This window comes from Fusarium subglutinans, assembly GCF_013396075.1.
Source record: "Fusarium subglutinans strain NRRL 66333 chromosome Unknown NRRL66333_c0000030, whole genome shotgun sequence".
In the NCBI taxonomy this organism is placed as follows: domain Eukaryota; kingdom Fungi; phylum Ascomycota; class Sordariomycetes; order Hypocreales; family Nectriaceae; genus Fusarium; species Fusarium subglutinans.
The window spans coordinates 40,329-60,321 of record NW_023502093.1 but is presented as its reverse complement, the minus strand read 5'-3'; the positions used below and the strand labels follow the sequence as shown (position 1 = coordinate 60,321).

The following is a 19,993-nucleotide window of genomic DNA, read 5'->3' as shown; positions in this document are numbered from 1 at the left end:
TTGTATGCTGAGTCTAAAGTATGTACTATATTTTCTATTGACAATTTCTTACCATATCTCCTGCCACCATGTCAATGCTGCCAGAATCTTCTTGCGCTCTTCTGTATCATTTACGTCCTCCGAGAAGGGGCCAAACACTGCCTTCTTAGCCGCATCCGCCATCTTGGTTGAACCACCACAGACGCAGAATATTCCATTGTCGAGGATTGCCTCCTCGATTCTCTTGGCCTCTTCGCGTAGCCTGTCCTGGACATAGATCTTATTTCGCTGATCACGCGAGAATGCTAAAAACACATTGAGATGTCCCTCACGCACGACGGCGTCAAGTTCTTGCTGGAAGAAATAATCGGCCTCACGGTTGCGGTTCCCAAAGAAGAGGTACATCGGTCCTGGTGACGGGTGCATGAGGCGCTCGTGAATAAGGGCCCGTATTGGGGCAAGGCCTGTACCTGTGGCGATGGCAACTAGAGGCCGTCGGGCATTCTGTGGGCCATGAATGGGTGAGAGAACTGGTTTGCGTGTGACAGTAAGAATGGAGTCCAAGGGAATGTTATCGAGATAACGAGAGCAGAGGCCCTCGCGAGGTTTGCGAAGGACAGTTTTGTATTTGACTAAAGCGACCAGAAGCTCGACACGAGCCTTGTCCTTGTCTGTCGGATGATTTTGATGCTCGCCACCATTGGCAATGCTAAAGTCTCGTCCGCGGATAATTGGGAAAATATCGAAGAGACGCTCGGCAGGTAGTTTGACGGATGTGAACTCCTCTAAGACCTCAAGAATAGATCGCCTTGACCTAGTTGCGTAGTCAAAATATTCGTCAAGGTACTCAGTCATGGTGAACTCGAGAAGCCGCTCCTTGTGGTCTGGATTGGTAGAGAAGTAAGACATGTTCTTGAGGAATGATCTCCGAGGGATTGCAGTGAAGTCGATGTTATTCAAAAGTAGCTCTCTCAGTGTGCATTTGGGATCTATATGGAGGTTCGTAGGAAGAGATTCGCATAATGAGAGGTCAAGGGATTTGTCAGCCACCTCTTCCCAGCCCATAAGGGTAATGAGCTTCTGGACGTCTTGGGGGAAGTTTTTAGGGTAGATAGTCAGGCAATCTCCAGGGACGCAACACAACTTGTCTCCATCACGACGTGGAATGTCAAATGAGATGAGGCGGACATCTTGCCAGTGCTTCTCTGGTGTGAGTCTGTCGTTTCCAACCAGAGTTGCTTTCCAACCATTGGGAATAGGAAGAGGTGAAGAGGGAGGGAGGTTGGAAGTTATCGGAGATGCGTGGCCGTTGCTTATTGAATTTCCAGTGAGAGGACTCTTTAGGGACCATTTAGCGGGAAGAATAACATCATCAGGGATAGGCTCAAGTCCATTAGGGGGAGGATGGTGTTCAAGTAAGTGGTTGTAAAGTCGCTCACCCCAACGCACAAAACTTCCGTCAATACTATCCACAACATTAGCTACTTCGACGAGAGATCTAGGACAACGAGAGCTGACCCATCTGGAAATTGTTCGTCCGCCTCAAAGGGATCAAAGAAGGTTGTAGCACCAAGCTGATCGAGACGCCTGTTGAGCTTGCGAGCTGCCCAATTAAACCTGTACTGTATAAGCCACCGTGAACAACATCAAACGCCCTCAATGACTGACTGACTTGACATAAGTACTATCTCCAAGTCCAAAAGTTGTATACTTGACTGAAGCTAAGCAACCTGGTGGTAGTTTCTTCCGAAGAAGCCTTTTCCAGAAGACCAGTGAGTTATGCGGCATATCTCCTTGGCCAGTGGTTGATATGACGAATAATATGAAGTTAGGTTGAAGAAGTGTATTCTAGTTTAGGAAGTCAGCAATAGTCATCAATAGAAGAGCTAAAGGGCCTACTAGATCTACTGCGTCGAGTTCTTCAACACGACTTTCAAAATGCAGTCTTTGACATATTCGCCCCAACTCTTCTGCCATGTCCTGAGCATTGCCCGTCTCGGAACCGTACAGGACGAGCACGCTCCTATCGTGAGCGGCCATAGTGACTGACCGAGGAAAATGGTATATGAGTTTGTAGATAAAGACTGGAGTTAGTAAAGGTGATTAAGCCATGGTCCGGTCTCGCAGGTTGAGGTTGTTTAGTGGGATGGTTTGCGTCAGAGTTAGCGCCGGTTAGTGGATGGCCGATGGCGGGGCGAGGAATCTATTGAGCTTCGGGATCTTATCAATCTGGGGCCTGATTGATTGATCAATGGGAATGGAATCCCAAATGATACAGCGTTTGTTCACGATTATCGAGATTGAATGAACATGTTGTTGCACGTGACCTTCGTCCTACAGGCCCATATCTACAAGACTATATTCTTGTCTGTTCAGGACCCAAGCACACTATTCATTGTCAATGGCTAATGCCATGTATAAAACAAATGTTGATGGAATCGTTGTGCTGGTCAATTTATTACAAAGACAACAATTTGCATAGTGCTTCTTATGTCAACAATACCGGGTAATCTATATCCGCCTAGAGCCCAAGGTCCTTATTGAAGATTGACCACAAACTGCAAACCAAAGGGAACATTTCCTAAAACAGTTGTCATATTCAAACGCATTGACAACGGGCAAGTTCTAGAAGAAGAAGCTGTGGAGTAAGGAGCTGGCTTGGCTTTCGGGGACTTGAGAAACACAATCCTAATCCTGGCTTGCAGGGCAGCATTGGATCCGAGCTGCCGGGCATGGAGGGATCATGAGCATGGGCGGGTGTGCACTATGAACATGGATGTAAGAATAGAATAGGTAGCTCACCTCTTCTCGTACAATTATTGGTGGGAGCTGATAATGATCGATGATGCCCTGGTCTTGGCTCCCGCCATGTAAAAGGGGCTTGCAAAGGGGGTGAATCGACCCGGTCAGGGGCTCGCTCAGATGTGTGACTCGATAAGCTGTCAGGCTGTGAAATTATCTAGGGTATGCAATTTCCGCCATGCAGGCAACCAAGCAACTTCGTGAGCCTATACTATGATTATCAGGTAATTTGAGAACCTTTGTCCAGGTAGCAAAGGGCGTTGGGATTTAAAGGAACGATGAAACTTCCAGGCTGCGGTATTGGTATGGGGAAGCTCGAGATCGGTAGTGTTATATGTTGGACTGTCAATGATAATGGTTTGTGAATACAGATTTGTGTTTCTATAAAAGCATTATACAACTTATTAGATATAATATTACTGCTTCTCGAGACTTGGAATCATCCATATCTCAATGTATAGTCCAGAGTTTGGAGTACAGAAGACTATGCGCCTTATAAGAACCAGATACGTGTTACAGCTTTGCCAACCTGCTGATTTATTATTGTGAACAAGATTCTATTATACCTGCCTACCTTATTCACACCAAGCTAGGTATGCTACACAGTAATTCGCTGATGTTGTCTTGCTCATAAACCTACGCCGCTGAGAGGCTAGCAGGCACCCCACTGTTCTTGACCGTGATATCGATTCATGGATATCAACATGAGCGGTCAGCGCAATGGGAGGAAAGAGATGTTATCTGAATACCTAGGCACAACTCGCATTCTTACAATTATATTAATTTCCTGGTTTTTACGCCAGGTGTTCTTTGGACATCAAAATCATTGATGCCATCCGAGAAGCTTTCGACTCACTTGTGTCTCAGCTCTAACAAAGCCTTTATTCATATTGACTTTACAGTCAAGGTAGGCAAGTTAGTAGCCAACAGAGCATCACCGCACCACTTTAACTACACCGATACTGTACATAGAGTGACGTACATGATCCTTGGCCCGCAGCACCCACACGTCAGGCCCTAATATGAATATCCTGTACATAAAGTATTGGCACAATTTATGCATCAAGCAAGTAAAAATATGTGAACAATTCCTTCAAACGGGTGATCCCTTCTCTCTCACTGCCAATTGCTGCCAAGATCGTTCATCTTGAACATTCAAACAGCTACCTTTCTCATACCCAGGTAAGAGTGTTTGATACAGGCTCTGGAAACAATTCCCCCGGCCGAAAGCGGTCTCGAGGTGTCCAGGATCTGTAACCACTCAAGCGGGAAAGAATCCACAAAACTGAAGCTCTCCCCCGAAGCTTTCAGGTATCGAATACCGCCATTCACAGTGGATGATACATGGGCATCCAAACTTCAACGTGGAGTCGTAGCCGCCAACTGATCGTGGTTCTCGTACCTTCCTTCGTGACCTGTACTAAACTTTCCTCCGCTCTTTACGCCTGCTGTCGTCCCCCTAGCCCTGGCCACTTCCACTTTCCACAACTCCTCACCTGCCCACACCCCTGACAACACCCCCCTTCCTCCTTCCCTCTGTGCCCCCCAAACCCAGAGGCCAGAAAAATATTTCAGATTCCACTACCAGTCGCCTTCACTTCCTCCCTTTCTCTTCTCCATCACAACATCAAACACCTGTGTCTCCGCGCAACGCACCGTCGTCTGTCTAATCTCAACCTCGTTTCTAGGGCACGAAGCTACCCTGATCAAACTCCTCCTTATTGCACCAGAGTTCAACCTGTTCAACTCGCAGCCATCGTTTCCGAACGCTCCTCCACCACAGGTCCAAGTTCGAACGTCATAATCAATCTAACCACCAACCTCATCCACCCACCGCCATCATGTCTGCCGCCAACACTACTACCACCACCAACAACAACATGGATGCTGCCGTTAATGACGTCGCAAACACTCTGAGCAATACCTCACTCAACAACAAGCCTGCCGATGACAAGACGGCCGCCAACGAGGCTGCCTCGGCTAGCGCTGCTGAGGGCCGTCGCCTCTACATTGGCAACCTGGCCTATGCGACAACTGAGGGGGAGTTGAAGGACTTCTTCAAGAGCTATCTTGTGTAAGTTCTATCTCCTCTTCTTCATCATCTCCTTACGCGGCTTCTTTTATCTTTGTATCGCCTTCTGTGTTTCATGCGATGAGCGACAAGCTGGAGACACGTGTCTTCGCCATCGCGATGGGCGCCTTCCCTAGCCATCATATGATGACAAATGATGGCAAGCACGCGTGAAGCTCTTTCCCAATCACCAAGTCTTGGAATGGAAATGGGTAGCTAGTGTCCTTGCCTGTTGTGGCTCGAATCGTGGCTGCCTCATTGATTCCACTACTTCGTCATCAACAGCCGTCGCTCCATCACCCCATCATGGATATACCTTTATAAGTACTAACGTTCTTGCCACTAGTGAGTCTGTCTCGATTCCTAAGAACCCCCGCACCGACCGTCCTGTCGGCTACGCCTTTGTCGACCTCTCCACTCCCACTGAGGCTGAGCGTGCCATCGAGGAGCTCTCCGGCAAGGAGATCCTTGAGCGCAAGGTTTCTGTTCAGCTCGCTCGCAAGCCTGAGCCCACTGGCGAGAAGCCAGAGGGTGCTAACGGTGAGGGTTCTGGTGCAGAGGGCTCCCGTCGCCGAGCTTCGGGACGTGGCCGCGGTCGTGGCCGTGGTCGTGGAGGCCGCACTGCCCGCGCTGGCCGTGTGAGTTATTCTCCAGTTCTGGTATACACGAATATTGTACTAACCATGCCGCAGGAGGGTGCTGAGAAGAAGGAGGGAGAGACTACTGAGGCTGTTGCCGCTACTGAAGATGCTGCCCCCGCAGCTGCGGCTCCCGCTACCGCTGAGGTTTTACCATTGACCGACATCACAAACAAGATCAACACTGACGCGAACACCAAGACTAAGACTCCAGCTCGCCCCCAGCGTGAGCGCCGTGAGCGGGGCCCTCCTGCTGATGGAATTCCTTCTAAGACCAAGGTCATGGTTGCCAACCTGCCTTACGACCTGACTGAGGATAAGGTAAGAACAACTGACCTGTCTCGTCTTCGATGCAGTTTTCTAACAATATAACAGCTTATTGAGCTTTTCAAGGCTTATGAGCCTTCTTCCGCCAAGATTGCTCTCCGACCCATTCCCCGATTCATGATCAAGAAGCTTCAGGCTCGTGGCGAGGCTCGCAAGGGCCGTGGCTTTGGCTTTGTTACTCTGGCTTCTGAGGAACTCCAGCAGAAGGCTGTCAATGAGATGAACGGAAAGGAGATTGAGGGTCGTGAGATCGCCGTCAAGGTTGCTATTGACAGCCCCGACAAGACCGACGAGGAACAGCACGAGGGTGATGCTACCAACAGCCAGAAGGAGACTGCCCCTGCTACTGAGGTCACTGCCGCCGCCGCACCCGCCCCTGCTGCTGGTGCCGACGCGGCTACTCCTGCTGCTGCCACTAAGACTGAGGCTACCCCCGCCTCTACCACCCCTGCCACTACTGCTTAAGTTATGGCTTTGCACGAATTTCACGGGCATGAACCAGGTATGCCACGATGATAACACTTACGATTTGGTACGCGATTTTCACGAATTTCTCTTACGGTAGATTCTCGCTACAACGATGAAAAGAAAGAATGAGGTATTCGACTTTGCCGGGATCTTGGGGACGTAAGCAAGAGCGAATCGAGCTTTCAATGAATCTCGGGTGGTGTTTACTATCAGCCTTTATCACTTTTTCTCATCAAACACTTAATATTCCCATGATCGGGACACAAAAAAGCTCACAGGCCCTCTGTTATCTTGTATTTGTATCACCTTTTCTCCGTTACCCTTCTGCGGGTTGTACACTAGTTTACACCGGAGGCGGCAAGGGGAGAGAAAAGTTTAGCGGTATTATAAAGGGCGTTTTGATGAAGCTGAACAGGCCTACGTGAATTTTTAGTCGCTTGTATGTGCAAAGTATATTGCTGTAATGGTGAAGGTATGCAATTTGTGGTAACGCTTTGTGCTCGACATCATAGGGACGAGACAAGGTGATAGTGAAGTTTGCCCTTGAGGATTATGGGGGCGCATGGGAAGAGGCGTCATAGCTTTGGATGACAGGATGATAACGGATATGTCAAGTTGCCTAATGCGTCACCACTGTTTTGGACCATTTGCATGCAGAAGATTGTGGGAGTTGCAAATGAAAGACTTGAATCCATTGTGAAACGTACAGACTGATGCTGGACACCTACGTATATACATACAATATAGCTCACGTGGCTAAGGTTCTAGAACTGGCCTTAATGATGTTCTGATAGAGTGTAGCGAATGTAAGGTAAGGCATCTAAGGTATGGATGGATAAAAATGCCCCGCCAACCTTAGCCCCTTAAATGGCCGGGAGCAGTTGGGCAGGGGAATATAATAAAACCTAGGACCTCGATCCTAGGTGACAAAAACCCTTAGGTAAACTTAGTATAATTTAGTACAGATTGAGAAGATCTTAGACTGGGTATTTTTGGCACCTCAATTTAACATCAGAAGTCTTGCACCCCGCGGGTTGGGGCACCTCATGGCAACGAGCGGGAGGAGCTGGCTCCTAGGTTGGTAGCCATGGGCGCTGAGTGGGTGGTGTGAATGTAAAGGCATGGTACCCTATGGCACTAGCGCCCTCAGATGTCTCCCTTTGTTTCTGTTTCCATTTTCAGGTGTTTCCAACCCATCATAAAGATCCATTGCACGTACTAAGTTATATCGTGCCCAACAAGGACAGCAGCTGCAACATCCAATATAATCGACGCTCCAATATCTCACAATAGCACTGAACCTCTCGAGATGGCATCTAAGGGCATGTGGGAAGTCGATCCCGAGACTCGGTCCAAGGTTCGTCCACCACCATTCATCCCCTTTCCTACTCATCTAATCTCTCCCCATCCTCTCTGTACTTTGTGCTGCAGTCACACATGCTGACGCCGATACTGCCTATAGCTGGCCACCCTCCAGAAGGAATCAAAGAATAATGTCTGCTGCGATTGCAATGCGCCCTCTCCCCAGTGGGCGTCTCCCAAGTTTGGCATCTTCATCTGCCTCTCGTGCGCTGGTGTGCATCGAGGCCTTGGAGTCCACATTTCATTCGTTAGAAGTATTTCAATGGACGCCTTCAAGTCGAGCGAAATCGAACGAATGCGACTGGGCGGCAACGAGGGATGGAGGAACTTCTTTGAAGAGCATGAGCAAACTAAGATGATGGGCATCACATGGGAAGACTCGACTATTGCAGAGCGATACAGTGGTGAGGTCGGTGAGGAGTGGAAGGAGAGACTGAGTTGCAAGGTTGAGGGCCGCGAATATGTCCCCGGTGCGAAGAAGCCTGTGCCTGCGCCCACGAAACCCGCGTCGCGAACGGGGACTCCCATGAGTGGTAGCTCGCGCCGCAATGAGAGTCCTGCAGCCGCGTCAGGAGGTGGAGGCGGAGGCGGAGGCAAGGTCAAGGTAGATGACCAGTACTTCTCAAGGCTTGGAGCCGATAACGCTGCACGACCGGACCATCTGCCACCCAGCCAGGGAGGAAAATATGCTGGATTTGGAAGTACTCCTGCACCCAATGCTTCGGATAACGACCTCAACTTTGGTGATATACAGAAGGACGCTGTCGCGACTCTGACCAGGGGGTTCGGCTGGTTCACGTCAACAGTCTCAAAGACCGCCAAGACTGTTAATGATGGCTACATTCAGCCCACTGCTAAGCAGGTATGTCACGCCTTCTTCCAGGCCATTCTGCCTCCCTTATCTCGGAGTCTTATCTAATACATCACAGTTTGCCGAAGGCGACTTTGCTAAGCAAGCTCAACTGACCGCTTCCGCTCTCGCAAAGCAGGCCCAAGCAGCGGGCAAGAATGCACAGGAGGGTTTCACCAGATTCGTGGAAGGTCCCGAGAACCAGAAAAGTCGAGAAGCCCCCCTGGATGAGAGCAAGAAGAGCTTTTGGGATGAGTTCTCAAATCTGGCTGATCAAAGACAACCCGCCAACAACTCAATCGGCACAAGTGCTATGGGAATGGGCAAGAAGAGCACGGCGGCTCCACCACCAAAGAAGCAGGATGATGCATGGGATGATTGGTGAGCGGCAGCGTAGTTGTCGTCTCGGCTGTTTTGAAGGATGATTTGTTGGCAATCTAAGGTACCTAGTTGGAGCATTGGAGTATAGGCGTGCCTGTTAAATGAACCAGTCTCTTTACAAAAGTCTCGACTTATCTCAGAACGCTTGATTGTCCTAACGCTTGCTGCTTCAAATGCCGAAGTGCCCCAGCAGTCACCCACAACAACAATCTCTTGAGTCCCAATCCGTCTGTGAGCTGTCGCTGATATGAAGAGCAGTACTAGGTAGGTACTGTGCCCAGGCTCGGGCTCTGTCTGTCCTGTGATCCCCCTTTCTGTCTACGTATCTGTCAACATATATAAGTGAGACCAAAGGCGTACAATCAGGATAATACAGTCACGGTGTTTTCGAATACAACATAACATCAGGCGTCATGCACTACGCCCAAAAACACGTAAGAACCTTAATATGAAGACTCAACATGTGACACAGTTACTGCCCTGAACCTTAAGATTCGACCAAACAAGTGGTCTCAATCCACAAGCATAAAGAGTATGTGTCACATATAACACCCAACTACTTGGCCTTCTGGAAGTCATTTGGCAGCGTCCCTCCACTACCACCAACTATGGTACCCAACCCGTCAACGCTCCTCTGGGGCGGTCGCTTCACAGGTCGGTACAGCTCTGTCAACTGTTGCGATGTATACTGACCGTGTCGCCATGTAGAGAAGATGAATGACCTCATGGTTACGTTCAACGAGTCGCTCCCCTTCGACATGGCGTTGCACGAGGCCGATGTCAGGGGCTCCATCACCTTTGCAAAGGCACTGCGGCAGCTCGACCTGCTCACTGACGAGGAACTGAGCGAGATCACCAGGGGCCTCGAGGCTGTCGAGAAGGAGTGGGTTGACGGGGAATTTGTCATCCATCCTGCTGTTGACGAGGACATCCACACGGCAAACGAGCGTCGTCTAGCTGAGCTTATTGGCCCAGCCATCGCTGGCAAGCTTCATACAGGCCGCTCCCGCAACGAACAGATTGCTACCGACCTGCGCCTTTGGGTGCGAACGCAGCTCGATGACATATCCGAACAACTGCGCACCGCCTTGGCTGTTTGCGCTGCCCGCGCCAAGGCAGAGATCGATGTCCTGATGCCCGGCTACACACACTTCCAACGCGCCCAGCCCGTTCGCTTTTCCCACTGGTTACTGTCGCACGCAACCTACCTTATGGGTGACGTGCAACGACTTCACGGCGTCCGTGAGCGTACCAACTGTTGTCCCCTCGGTGTTGGCGCCCTGGCGGGAAACCCCTTCGGCATCGACCGCACTTTTCTCACCAAGGACCTAGGTTTCTCCTCCGTTCACCCTAACAGCCTGGCGGCGGTCGCGGATCGTGACTTTGCCGCCGAGATCCTGCAGTGGTCGAGCCTGCTGATGGTGCACCTTAGCCGCCTTAGCGAAGACTTGATTATCTATTCAACAGCCGAGTTTGGTTTTATTCGGGTTGCCGATGAGTACAGCACCGGCAGTAGTTTGATGCCTCAGAAGAAGAACCCCGATAGTCTCGAGCTGATCCGGGGAAAGGCTGGTAGGGTTATGGGCCAGGTTCGTCTCTTGTCAAGCCCGGGTTACGAGATGAAAGGGCCTTACCGTGCCCTGAACTGACTAATCGTCTATAGGCGTCAGGTTTTCTTTCCACCCTCAAGAGCCTTCCGACTGCGTATAACAAGGACATCCAGGAGTCGGTGGAGCCTCTTCTCGACTGCGTCAAGACGGTTTCGCGATGTCTGCGAATTGCTACCGGCGTCTTGAGCACGCTGCAGATCAACTCCAAGAAGATGAAGGCAGCCCTAACAGTCGACATGCTCGCCACTGATGTTGCCGACTATCTAGTTGTGAAAGGCGTGCCCTTTCGGCAGACGCACCACATCGCCGGCGCCGTTGTGCGCAAGGCTGAGGAGAAGGGTGTATCCATCGCCGAACTAGAGCTGCCAGACCTTAAGCAGATCTCACCTCAGTTCGAGGCCGACATTGCCGACGTCTTTGACTTCGAGAGGAGCGTTGAGAGAAGGACTGCCCAGGGGGGGACGAGCCGGAGCTCAGTACTAAGCCAAATCTCCGCTATCGAGACCTATCTTGCTGGTAATTAAACCAGACGGCCAACCAAAGACAAGCTCTCTTTGGATAATCGAGTTGCTTTGTCTTTCGTGTCTGGCTCAAGGTACAAACATATAGTACGTCCCCCGCTACCTTACCCAGCGACGAGATATGTTAGAGCCAGAGGATCGTTGGGAGAATCAATGGACCATGTTCACAGGAGCGGCACCTATTTTTAAATCCACCTAATCGTTAATCCAGCGGCACCTTGAAGTTGGCTCCAATTCAACCACTGACACGTTCTGCGCATGCTGCCTGTTCTCTCGTTAACGAGGCGGCCCGAGCCTTGCGTGCTGCGATGCAATTTCTCCTAAGACAGAGTCAGACTGGCTGTCAGAAGAGAATGTTTCTTTGGACCTCAATTGTAGGGAAGTGATGTCTTTGAGACGATACCTTGCCAAGAAGTGAGCTAAGTTTTCTTGAGAACCAACTCACTACCTGAGGGCAGAGTCGCCTTTTATTGTCTTGAGATGTATCCATTGTCTACTTAGGTAGGATATCCTCTCCATGTTCGTCACTCAACCCAGATCGCAATCATGTAGCACTACGACTACTGGGTGTACTGCATTTGTAAATCCGTCAGGCCAAAGACAGGGTAGTTAAACCGTTGTGTGTTGCCAGCACGAACCCGCCCAGAAGCACAAGAATCCTTGCGAACCAGTGCCGCATATGTTCTTGCATCATCAAGGGTATTTTAGACCACCGTACTCCGTACCTTAGGTATCTTACCTTACCTACTATAGTAGTTATATGGCCGGGTTCGGCATTTGTGTATAAGTTGCCGGTGGTTCAACACCTCCCTCCCTCCTCCCCGGTATACTTCTTAGCTAAATGTTGGCAGAATTTTGTCATAGATGTATAAGCGGATAATGATGGAAGAGAAAGATATGATGCCACGAATACACCACAAACTTTGTATCAGAATAACATCAATAACATCAATACCACGGGAATGAATCCCGACATCGCTCATTCAACCGGCGGATCTGTCACGTGGGCCGTCGGCCGAGGTTGGAGCTGAGACCGGCCCTAGCCGTTACCGCGCCGAGCTTTGCCATGACGACTTGGCCGGCCCTCGTGAACGTCTTGCCGCTCCCGACAACTTCAATTTCGCATTGAACAACACACATACAACATGTCAGCACTACGGATCCTCGTACCCGTCAAACGGGTCATCGACTATGCTGTAAAAGAATCATAGCGACAATTGAGATGCCTCGGAACGCTGATAATCTCTGCAGGTCAAGCCTCGAGTTAACAAGGCCCAAACGGCCGTCGAAACTGCCGGTGTCAAGCACTCAATGAACCCGTTCGATGAGCTGTCTGTCGAGGAGTCAGTGCGTATCCGAGAGAAGAAACGTTCGCCCGGTGGTGTCGAGGATATATGCGTTATCTCTGCTGGTCCTCCCAAGGCGCAAGACGTGCTGCGAACAGCCATGGCCATGGGTGCAGACCGAGGAATCCACGTCGAGCTCAAGGATGGAGATGAGCTAGAGCCTCTCACAGTAGCAAAGATCCTCCAGAAGGCCGTGGAACAGCAGAAGAGCAACCTAGTGATTTTGGGCAAGCAGAGCATCGACGACGACGCGGCACAGACCGGCCAAATGCTTGCAGGTCTCCTTGGGTGGCCTCAAGCTACACAGGCGAGCAAGATCGAGTTCGGTGCTGGCGATAAGGTCACCGTGACAAAGGAGGTTGACGGTGGTGTTGAGACAGTGAGCGCCAAGTTGCCCATGGTCATCACGACAGACCTGCGACTCAACGAGCCCCGCTATGCCAGCTTGCCTAATATCATGAAGGCCAAGAAAAAGAAGTTGGAGAAGACAAAGCTTGAGGATTTTGGAGTGGATGGTGTGAAGCGCCTTAAGACACTCAAGGTCATTGGTAAGTTATCATTCTTTCACATTACATTGTCCGTCCCATGGTGCTTTGACTAATAGCCCCCCAGAACCCCCAGCTCGCCAGGGAGGTGGTAAGGTTGAGGATGTTGGTGGCTTGGTTAGCAAGCTGAAGGAGCTTGGTGCATTGTAAATAAGAAGCAAATAGTGAACATGATGAAGCCGAAGGCCATTAGAATTGACAGACCCTGGATGGAGTATTCTTACTATTCTGAAGCATATTGTTCTCCAATTTGCCCGAAGCTCCCCTTGATACGCTGGCGACCCAAACTAGAGCTGGAATAACTTTCTCCTTTCAATAAGTATATATTTCTCTAACTTATATTAATAGCACCTGATGCTTTCAAACTTTCACCATTTCGCCGAGCCGCCCATTTATGGAAAGGAGGAGAAAGCGTGCGTTTCTCATCTTATGGGATATGGATGGTATTGAAAAAGAAAGGCATAGCAAGTAAATCCAGAACATCAAACCCAAGCTAATATACCTATTTGACTTAATGAATGTATAGGAATGATGTGAGAAGTGATATTGTATTGCTGATATTTTCCTTTTCCTTGAATTGTTTGAGTGTAGGTACCTAAGTATGGATGTGAGATACCGTTGAATTAGAGTAGTAGTAGAAAGGCAAGAAAGTGACGAAAAACAAAAAAAAAAACAAAAAAAAAACACAAAACCGCAACCTCACTCCAATGAGCGAGGTTTCGATCTCGAAGGATCCATGTTAAATCCAACGCATTTCCCGTTGTTCCAAGGTGGTCCACTTGAAGACGCCGGGGTGCCGTAGAATAATGGGAACGCAACTTGCACTTATAAGACTGGTCTATGTGGATGCCACACAGGAAGCCTGAGGTGTGCCAGGGCTCTATTTCGATAAACAAGCACGCACGTGAGCAGTTTTCTGCCAGCGATATGACTTTCTGTTAGTACCTCAGTTGAGGCTCAAGAGACTCTATAAAGCATCCATCGTATTGTTACATAAAGACTAAGACTTGCAAGGTTCTCTCATGATTGGATTCCGACTGCCGAACGCCGCGTGCCTGGCAGGGCCATCGAGAGCTCCACAGTCTCTTATCAGAGCGATCGACAATGCTACGCTAGAAATACTTCTAGCTTGGCTTCCATGCTTTGACCGCCAACAGAGGAGAGAACTTAATGGGGGCGAATCAAATGACGTCTCAACAATATCCGTAGTTTGTCTGGGGACGGTGGATCTTGTATGGTTTCATTGACAAGATAAAGGGCATGGCCGCGCTGGAGCGCTTGACTCAGTCGACATGTCTACGTTGAATGAATTAGGCATTGCGTGCAAGAGTGATGAGTCGCAGCATTCGAAACACCGGATTCAATTGTCGCAATTTGCCTTCTTCTGGCGATGTATGTGGTATGAAGAAAAGAGAGATAGGCTCAATGATCGGTTTGGGATGTGTTGTGTTGTGACGTGTAATTGGTGTTGGTCAAAGGACTCACACATCGACAAGAGTCAAAAACGATATCGGAGGTTGAGAGATGTTGTCAAAGGGTTCAGTTCCTGGCAGCGGGGCTCTAGTAGCGCCAATAGGCGGAGCGCTCAGCCCGCCCACCACTGTATTTTTGGCGGAAGGGCGGGCTTCTGGTTCCGCCAGGAGGAAATTTGCAGCCAGAAACCCACTCAGCTCGAAAAAACTTGCCAATGACCAAGGCCGTGTTGTCAGGCTTTCCCTATCGGGGCGGCGCCTGCGGAGCGGGATCGCACCTATCGTCCATCCCATCCCATCCTGTCCTGTCCTGTCCTGTCCTGTCTATGGTTGGATCCTCACTACCTACTCCGTAGAGGTATTGGATCCTATCTTTTCTTCCCGGCTCCCACCCTCTTGACTCTTTTCTTCTTTTTTTTCTTCTCCTCCAACAGAAAGAAATCCTTGCGACAAAATTACACAATCTTGAACTTCAGGCCTAACTCAACGTTCCTGCAATACGATTGCATATTCTCTCATAACTCTGAACTGAGCTCGTCTCTTTAATCCGCCCACATGCACGGGCGCCCATCCGTCTTCACCTCGCAGGTACGTTCACTTTTTTTTCTTTACCTTGTTACGTCGCGTGTGACATACACTCGCTGCATCAACCCCGCCATCACTAAATACATTTTTATCTGTGGCTTTGCAATGTTTGTTGTAGGAGCTATAGATGGATGTTTATCCAGCCGATGGCTCCTCTCCTCATCACCAAGACCTCCATGTACTCCAATTGGCATAATGCTAACTCAATTTATAGGATTATCTCTCTGGTTCGTACCCTTCACTAGTTTAAACTCACCACTCGAAACCTTGCCTTATCTATCCACTAGAATCGAAAACTAACCTATCCACCATTACAGACCACCTCTGGAAGTCCCAGTCTTGCTAAAGAACTTTCTTGATCAACCGACTATTCTCCTCTAAACACAACTTACATAACCGACATATACCAAAATGTTCTCCCGACTGGCTTCCTTTGCCAAACCCGCGGCCAAGTCCGCGTCGGCTTCTGGCCGAACCATGCTTCAGGTCCGATACCTGTCTGAGAAAGCTGTTGCTGGTAGCAAGGGCAGGACTATGCCCTTCTCTGCTGCTCGAGCTACTGCCCCTGCTGCTTCTCTCCCCGCCACTCTCACAATTCGAGTATGTACTCCTGCAATGACATCTCACTTGCCGAACCAATCTAATATGCCCATAGGACGGTCCTGTTTTCCAAGGCAAGGCTTTCGGCGCCAATGCCAACATCTCTGGTGAGGCCGTCTTCACCACCTCTCTTGTTGGCTACCCCGAGTCCATGACCGACCCCTCCTACCGAGGCCAGATCCTCGTCTTCACTCAGCCCCTGATTGGCAACTATGGCGTTCCCTCCGCCGTCCGAGACGAGTATAACCTTCTCAAGTACTTCGAGTCCCCCCACGTTCAGTGTGCTGGTATCGTTGTCTCCGATGTCGCTGTCAACTACAGCCATTGGACCGCCGTCGAGAGTCTTAGCGAGTGGTGCGCCCGAGAGGGAGTTCCAGCCATCTCTGGCGTTGATACCCGCGCTATTGTCACCCACCTCCGAGAGCAGGGCTCTTCCCTGGCTAGGATCTCCATTGGAGAAGAGTACGATGCCGACGAGGATGAGGGTTTCGTTGATCCCGGCCAGATCAACCTGGTCAAGCGTGTCACAACCAAGGCTCCCTTCGTTGTTGAGTCCCCCGGTGCTTCTCTCCACGTTGCTCTGATCGACTGCGGTGTCAAGGAGAACATCCTTCGTAGCCTGGTCAGTCGAGGTGCTTCCGTCACAGTCTTCCCTTATGACTACCCCATCCACAAGGTCTCGCAACACTTCGATGGTGTCTTCATCTCCAACGGTCCCGGTGACCCTACCCATTGCCAGGCTACTGTCCACAATCTCGCCCGCCTTATGGAAACCTCCAACATTCCTATCATGGGTATTTGTCTCGGCCACCAGCTTCTGGCTCTTGCTGTTGGTGCTCGCACCATCAAGCTCAAGTATGGTAACCGAGCTCACAACATTCCCGCTCTCGACTTGACCACTGGCTTGTGCCATATCACCAGCCAGAACCACGGATACGCCATCGACGCCAGCACCCTTCCCAGCGACTTTAAGGAGTACTTCGTCAACCTCAACGACGGATCCAACGAGGGTATGCTCCATAAGACCCGCCCCATTTTCTCGACCCAGTTCCACCCCGAGGCCAAGGGTGGCCCTATGGACAGCTCTTACCTCTTCGACAAGTACCTCCAGAACGTCCAGCTTGCCAAGAGTAACCAGGTGGTTTTCAAGGATAACCGACCTACCCCCCTGATGCTCGACATCATGAGCCGAGAGCGCGTCGGTGTTGAACCTACTCCTCTTGCCGCGACTGCTTGAACGACTAGTGTGAGATGATTTTGGCGTCTGGGATAGGTCGTTGGTAACGTCTGTTAATTTCTCGCGAGCAAGGATAATGGTTGCTATTTTAATGTTATGTTCAGAAATATTGGTCGTATAAGAAAGATTGTGATACCACTACTGCACTTCAAGTCGCCGTGTCATGTCTCTGTGACGAGATATCATGGAGTGAAGGACCTCAGTAAGTGTTGCATCTAGCCCGTAGCGTCTCACTAAATGAAGCCAATGCTCATGCACAAAATATAAATCGGATTAAACCAGTCTTCAGACTTAAAGCGGTAATTATAACAAAGTTACTCAATTCACTGATGTCTAAACACCCGTTATTTATTTCCTTGCCTTTTTGCTGTCTCAACGCCGCCCTCCATATGATACAGCTCCTGATACCAAGTGCATAATGCAATGTGATTAATTTGAATTTCCTGTCTTTTGTTCGCACCGCATAGAAAAGCTTGCGCACGTAGCCTTCAGTCCCTCATTCGAATGTCGCCGTCGTCAGACAAAGAGCCACGACGAGGTCGGTGGTCGTCCCGTGGCGGGGGGAGGTACCGATCACTACGCGGTCGACTGCCACCTCCGCCGCCGCGCCCACGACGTCTCCCACCACGGCGCTCACGGCCCATGGCTCGCTCGCGGTGTGGAGGTCGGATGCCTTCAAAGACCTCCTTGCCTCGGTCAACGAATGAAGTACCGTTCTCAAATGAGTAGCGATTAATCTCGCGGCCGACATCGCGGTTGCGATCGTTTGTGTAATAAGAGCGCATGTTATCGATGCGGCGGCGCGCAAGGTCTTCTGATACAGGTTGGTAGTCGATAACTGGGCGAGTGTTGGTACGCTTGAATGCACCGCCTGGGTTAATAGGTGGAGGTCTCGGCCCAGGTCCAGTGCCGGGGCGAACAGGGCGTGGCCCAGTGGGAATGGCAGGGTCTCGGAGGGCTCTGGGTCCAAGAGGGATAGAGTTGGTGGCCATCGTTGAGCTCGGGGGTGGTCTTGCGCCCAGTTGAGGCATCGTGCGAAATGTTGATGCTGATGCTTCGTCGAGATGTGCTTCAACATTGCCGTGCGGGCCATCCTCATAAACGATTTCCCATCGAGAACCAGAGCGGCCGCGGGGGCCACCGCTGGCTTGTTCTGTATCAATCCAGTCCCGGACTTTCTCAGGAGGGACAAAGTCGACCCAGAGCGCTTTGCGATTGCTCTCATTAGGCCACACACTGCCATGAAGTGCAGTGCGAACGCGGGAGGCAGCAGCGGTGTTCTTGAAGATAACAAAGCCATGAGTACGGATCTGGTCCAGAAAGAATTCAGTCACAATCCCGTCATCATCGTCCGCTGCGTCTTGAGACCGTCTCGCAAGCGTGACGAGATGGGCCTTGACATCTTGAGGTCGGAGAGGGCGCATGAAGTTCTTGATGTAAAGTGCAGAAGTGGCCGGGTGCACCGCCGGCGCGACGTCCCGCTCGTAGTCCATATCCTGCGTTTTATCTCCGTCTTCACCAGATCCTTCTTGTCGAGGTACCTCGGTCTCTAGGGCAGCTTCTTGTGAAGGTTCTTCTTGAGGCTTTTCTTCTTGGGGCTCACTATCCAAGTTCGTGGGAGCAGGTTTGTTTTGGGGTTCAGATAGCAGATCTTCCTGTCGCGCACCTAGACTATCGCCGTTTGCTGAACCCTCTTCCGTGCGGGCGCGTTTGCGAGCAATCGATTCTTCAGTTGGTGGGGGTGTGAGAGAGCGGCGTTTGCGCTTTTGCTGTTCGGCAGCAGGGGTTGGTTCGAGTGAGTGAGAGGGTGTAGATTCGACAGTGGTTGTCACTGTTCCCGCTCTTGATTTCTCGTCCACCGTTGGGTCCCTTGATTGAGCATCCATTTCATTCCCAGGAATTGGCACGTCAGCGACTAGATTGCCATCGCGCGCCGATTCCTCTATTGTTCCATTATTGACATCTTCCTCCTTTTCGGTTTCAGGGACCCCTTTGTAAGTCTCCCCATCAGCATTGGCCGCCGTGTCATCATCCAACTGTTTCTCTTCTTGCTCCATTATTTCTGCCGTTGGCTTCTCTTCTTCCGGTTCGTGCTGCTCGGCCGCTTCCTGGGGCTCGTTGTCTGCAAGGACTGGTTGTTGAGCTGGTGGCTCATCATTTTCCGACTTCCTGTCTGTAGGCGCATCTTCAAGCTGTTCCTGGGCCTCAGTATTCTCAGTTTCTTGATCAGCTTCATCTAGTCGTGCGACAAGCTCTGTTTTGAGACCGTGCTGTGGTAGACCGCGACTTTTGAGCTCGGCCTTGAGGTCGACGACTTTGAGCTTGGCCCAGTCAGTCATGATGAAAGCAATTGATGGCGCGTGAACGTCTGACTTGTTTGAAATCAATTCTCATGTGCTCCCCTGGAAAGATTGATTCTCCGGGAAAAAATCTGAATCTGAAGGACAAGAGTAGGTAACGAATTAAAGCTTTGAAAAGCACGAAACAGCTTTGATTATCTTCAGTCTCGTTGCGAATCCAAGTGTTAAGGGTTGTCCATCCAATCAGATGCCACAGTGAAGATGTCTTATGTCAGCAACTCTGCAGCATTGTGGCGTACTCAAGCCACACAACCAAGACAGCCACACACAAGATCTAGGTTCCTAGACATCAGTTGAATTTCTTATTCTTGTTCAACGTGAACGCTGCAAAGTGTAGTACCAAAGCCATGACGGTGTGCATCATGAATTGGCAGCTTTTGGCGTAACTTCATGCTCACACTGATTAAGGGCAACAGACTTGGTCATTCAAAGACTAATAACTAAAATTATCCTAATGGTCACATGCAGTCTCATGATATGCAGCCGCAAGTGGGCCATGCGTAGGTAGGTTGCACAAAAGAATACTTAGGTACTGACTGTACCCCTCAAACTGATGTATTGTGGATTGTCGGTCATTAGAATGCAATTGACTTGATGAGCTCCTGCTGAGGGGCCATGGTCAGTAAAGTATTGATTGAGTCTATTGAGTTCATCATGACTTCAAATGCTCTCATGCGTTTTTGGTCTCGATACCATGAGCTCATGTCCAATTTCCTCCACCGAAAACAATGTTACCCTTGTCACCTTGATCGTGCTTCTCTTTTCCGATCCCTAAATCCCCAGCCCGTCCCTGATACAAACGCAGCTGTACCTCCGTACGAGATGGACTAACGACCGCT

At 50.2% G+C, this 19,993-nt stretch overlaps 6 protein-coding genes across 6 annotated transcripts; 4 read left to right on the top strand and 2 right to left on the bottom strand.

Moving 5' to 3' along the window:
• Positions 1 to 48: 48 nt before the first annotated feature.
• Positions 49 to 2,019, bottom strand: FSUBG_3516 (NADPH reductase TAH18; the record flags this gene model as incomplete). The annotated part of the gene is made up of 4 exons (XM_036681405.1): positions 49 to 1,444; positions 1,498 to 1,596; positions 1,652 to 1,827; positions 1,879 to 2,019. 4 exons carry the CDS (start codon positions 2,017 to 2,019, stop codon positions 49 to 51), a joined length of 1,812 nt encoding a protein of 603 aa, XP_036540880.1.
• Positions 2,020 to 4,622: 2,603 nt separating this feature from the next.
• On the top strand, positions 4,623 to 6,282 carry FSUBG_3515 (Single-stranded TG1-3 DNA-binding protein; the record flags this gene model as incomplete). Its single annotated transcript, XM_036681404.1, has 4 exons — positions 4,623 to 4,855; positions 5,199 to 5,490; positions 5,545 to 5,811; positions 5,866 to 6,282. 4 exons carry the CDS (start codon positions 4,623 to 4,625, stop codon positions 6,280 to 6,282), a joined length of 1,209 nt encoding a protein of 402 aa, XP_036540879.1.
• A 1,312-nt stretch (positions 6,283 to 7,594) lies between these two features.
• Positions 7,595 to 11,012, top strand: FSUBG_3514 (argininosuccinate lyase; the record flags this gene model as incomplete). The annotated part of the gene is made up of 7 exons (XM_036681403.1): positions 7,595 to 7,642; positions 7,748 to 8,509; positions 8,577 to 8,878; positions 9,287 to 9,312; positions 9,371 to 9,532; positions 9,587 to 10,467; positions 10,542 to 11,012. The coding sequence occupies 7 exons, from the start codon at positions 7,595 to 7,597 to the stop codon at positions 11,010 to 11,012; spliced, it is 2,652 nt and encodes an 883-aa protein (XP_036540878.1).
• Positions 11,013 to 12,154: 1,142 nt separating this feature from the next.
• Positions 12,155 to 13,050, top strand: FSUBG_3513 (uncharacterized protein; the record flags this gene model as incomplete). The annotated part of the gene is made up of 3 exons (XM_036681402.1): positions 12,155 to 12,205; positions 12,261 to 12,903; positions 12,968 to 13,050. 3 exons carry the CDS (start codon positions 12,155 to 12,157, stop codon positions 13,048 to 13,050), a joined length of 777 nt encoding a protein of 258 aa, XP_036540877.1.
• A 2,318-nt stretch (positions 13,051 to 15,368) lies between these two features.
• Positions 15,369 to 16,794, top strand: FSUBG_3512 (carbamoyl-phosphate synthase arginine-specific small chain mitochondrial; the record flags this gene model as incomplete). Its single annotated transcript, XM_036681401.1, has 2 exons — positions 15,369 to 15,557; positions 15,613 to 16,794. The coding sequence occupies 2 exons, from the start codon at positions 15,369 to 15,371 to the stop codon at positions 16,792 to 16,794; spliced, it is 1,371 nt and encodes a 456-aa protein (XP_036540876.1).
• Positions 16,795 to 17,282: 488 nt separating this feature from the next.
• FSUBG_3511 (uncharacterized protein) lies at positions 17,283 to 19,133 on the bottom strand (the record flags this gene model as incomplete). The annotated part of the gene is made up of 1 exon (XM_036681400.1): positions 17,283 to 19,133. One exon carries the CDS (start codon positions 19,131 to 19,133, stop codon positions 17,283 to 17,285), a length of 1,851 nt encoding a protein of 616 aa, XP_036540875.1.
• Between the last annotated feature and the right edge of the window lie 860 nt (positions 19,134 to 19,993).